This window comes from Dendroctonus ponderosae, unplaced genomic scaffold, assembly GCF_020466585.1.
Source record: "Dendroctonus ponderosae isolate FM_Combo_2020 unplaced genomic scaffold, Dpon_F_20191213v2 Dpon_F_20191213_3, whole genome shotgun sequence".
Taxonomy (NCBI): domain Eukaryota; kingdom Metazoa; phylum Arthropoda; class Insecta; order Coleoptera; family Curculionidae; genus Dendroctonus; species Dendroctonus ponderosae.
Window position 1 is genome coordinate 12,811,718 of NW_026018508.1, and position 1,479 is coordinate 12,813,196.

The 1,479-nt window shown below is 40.1% G+C and overlaps 1 protein-coding gene across 2 annotated transcripts in view; it reads right to left on the bottom strand.

Moving 5' to 3' along the window:
• LOC109542349 (chitinase-like protein Idgf4) overlaps positions 1 to 1,291 on the bottom strand; it is a 3,473-nt gene extending 2,182 nt beyond the window's left edge. For both annotated transcript variants that reach the window (XM_019911549.2, XM_019911548.2), the window contains exon 1: positions 1,044 to 1,291. In XM_019911549.2, coding sequence (XP_019767108.1) covers positions 1,044 to 1,161 — 118 coding nt within the window. In that variant the 5' untranslated portion in view covers positions 1,162 to 1,291. The remainder of the gene's footprint in view (positions 1 to 1,043) is intronic.
• Between the last annotated feature and the right edge of the window lie 188 nt (positions 1,292 to 1,479).

A 1,479-nucleotide genomic window follows, 5' to 3' on the forward strand; every position in this document is an offset into this window, starting at 1 on the left:
AAAGGCCATTTAGTTATCTCTGGAATGATGTAAAAACGAGCGTTCTTGCTCATTTTGCTTCCGAGAAACATGCAAAACGGGACGGAAACATTAAATTTTGCAATCATTTTGCGCCACCCTTGCACAAAACGGCGATCATTTTTCTAAGTTCATAAACAAGAGAAGACTGTATTTTTTCTACATACCCCCCCCTGACTTTAAAGCTGGATCCGCCCCTGTTTCTATTACTCAAGCGCTACAGGGATTGTTGCATAAAACAGGCGTTGTTTTAGTGGCTAAATTAAATCGCTTCTGTTAATGAGTGCTAATTTTTAACGCTTCTCGTTAGCATAAAAGCACTGATTCATCTAGTTGACGTACGTGCGACCTTCAATTGGATCATGGCCATTTCTAAGAAGTTCCACCAAGACAATGAGGTCTATCGGCTAAACAAGGTGTTGTTATTCCTGAAATCAAGCACTTGCAATTTATTGCTCATGTATAATGGAACACGCTAATTTTTCTCCATATGCCTGATCAGTTTTTTGAGTGGATCATCGGCCAAATGGTTGGCGTTGAGCAGACGAGTTTTTTTGCGCGCTTCGAATGCTAAATATTTCCGGTAATTCCTCCATCAGCCATTTGGACGATAGACGAATAAAAATGAAGGGAGTACGTAATGATCCAACAATAGTTCCACTTAATCAGCAATTTATCAATTCGTCGAAGCTCTAGTTAAACACATTGGGAGGTGAACGGGTCATCACCGCTCTGATAACCATGTGCATTTTGAGCCGAAATTTTGAAAATTTAGCTTGCAACAAAGACGGGGGACGCTAACTCTTTCCGTGGAGAAAGTTCTCAACGAAACAGGTTTCCGAAAATATTTCTGGTTCTTCAACTACAGGGCGACGCAACGAAATTAACGCAAACATTTCTTAACTTAATTGACTATTTTCTAGTTTTGAATGAGATTTATTTAAATTAGCTCCTACTTTCACCGGCACGGGCGGATCAAGCACACTTTAAAACGTTTCTCACATTTTTACGTTGCGGAAACTTACCTGGTCGATTGTACGCTTGACTATCATAGTAGCATACCACTTTGGTATCAGTAGCTGACTCGGTTTGGCCAGCAAACAGCGCCAGAAGAACCAGGAGACCGATTTTTACGCACTCCATATCAGTGGTTGAACTGACCAGAAAATCGCCTTTAACAATTCTTTTGCAATAAACAAATAAACACAAAGCGCACACTCAAATTATTTGAAAGTCTGCAATGAGAGGGGGCAGTTTTCAAGTGAACAAACATGTTGATCTTGAGTGTTAAGGATGTTCACACACTATGGGATTTGTTCGCTGTTAAAGAATGGGAAAAGTTCTTTTGTGACACCCTCACTAATACCAGGGGCGGATCCAGCTTTAAATTCAGGGGGGGGGGTTATGTAGAAAAAATACAGTCTTCTGTTGTCTATGAAATTAGAAAAATTATCATCGTTT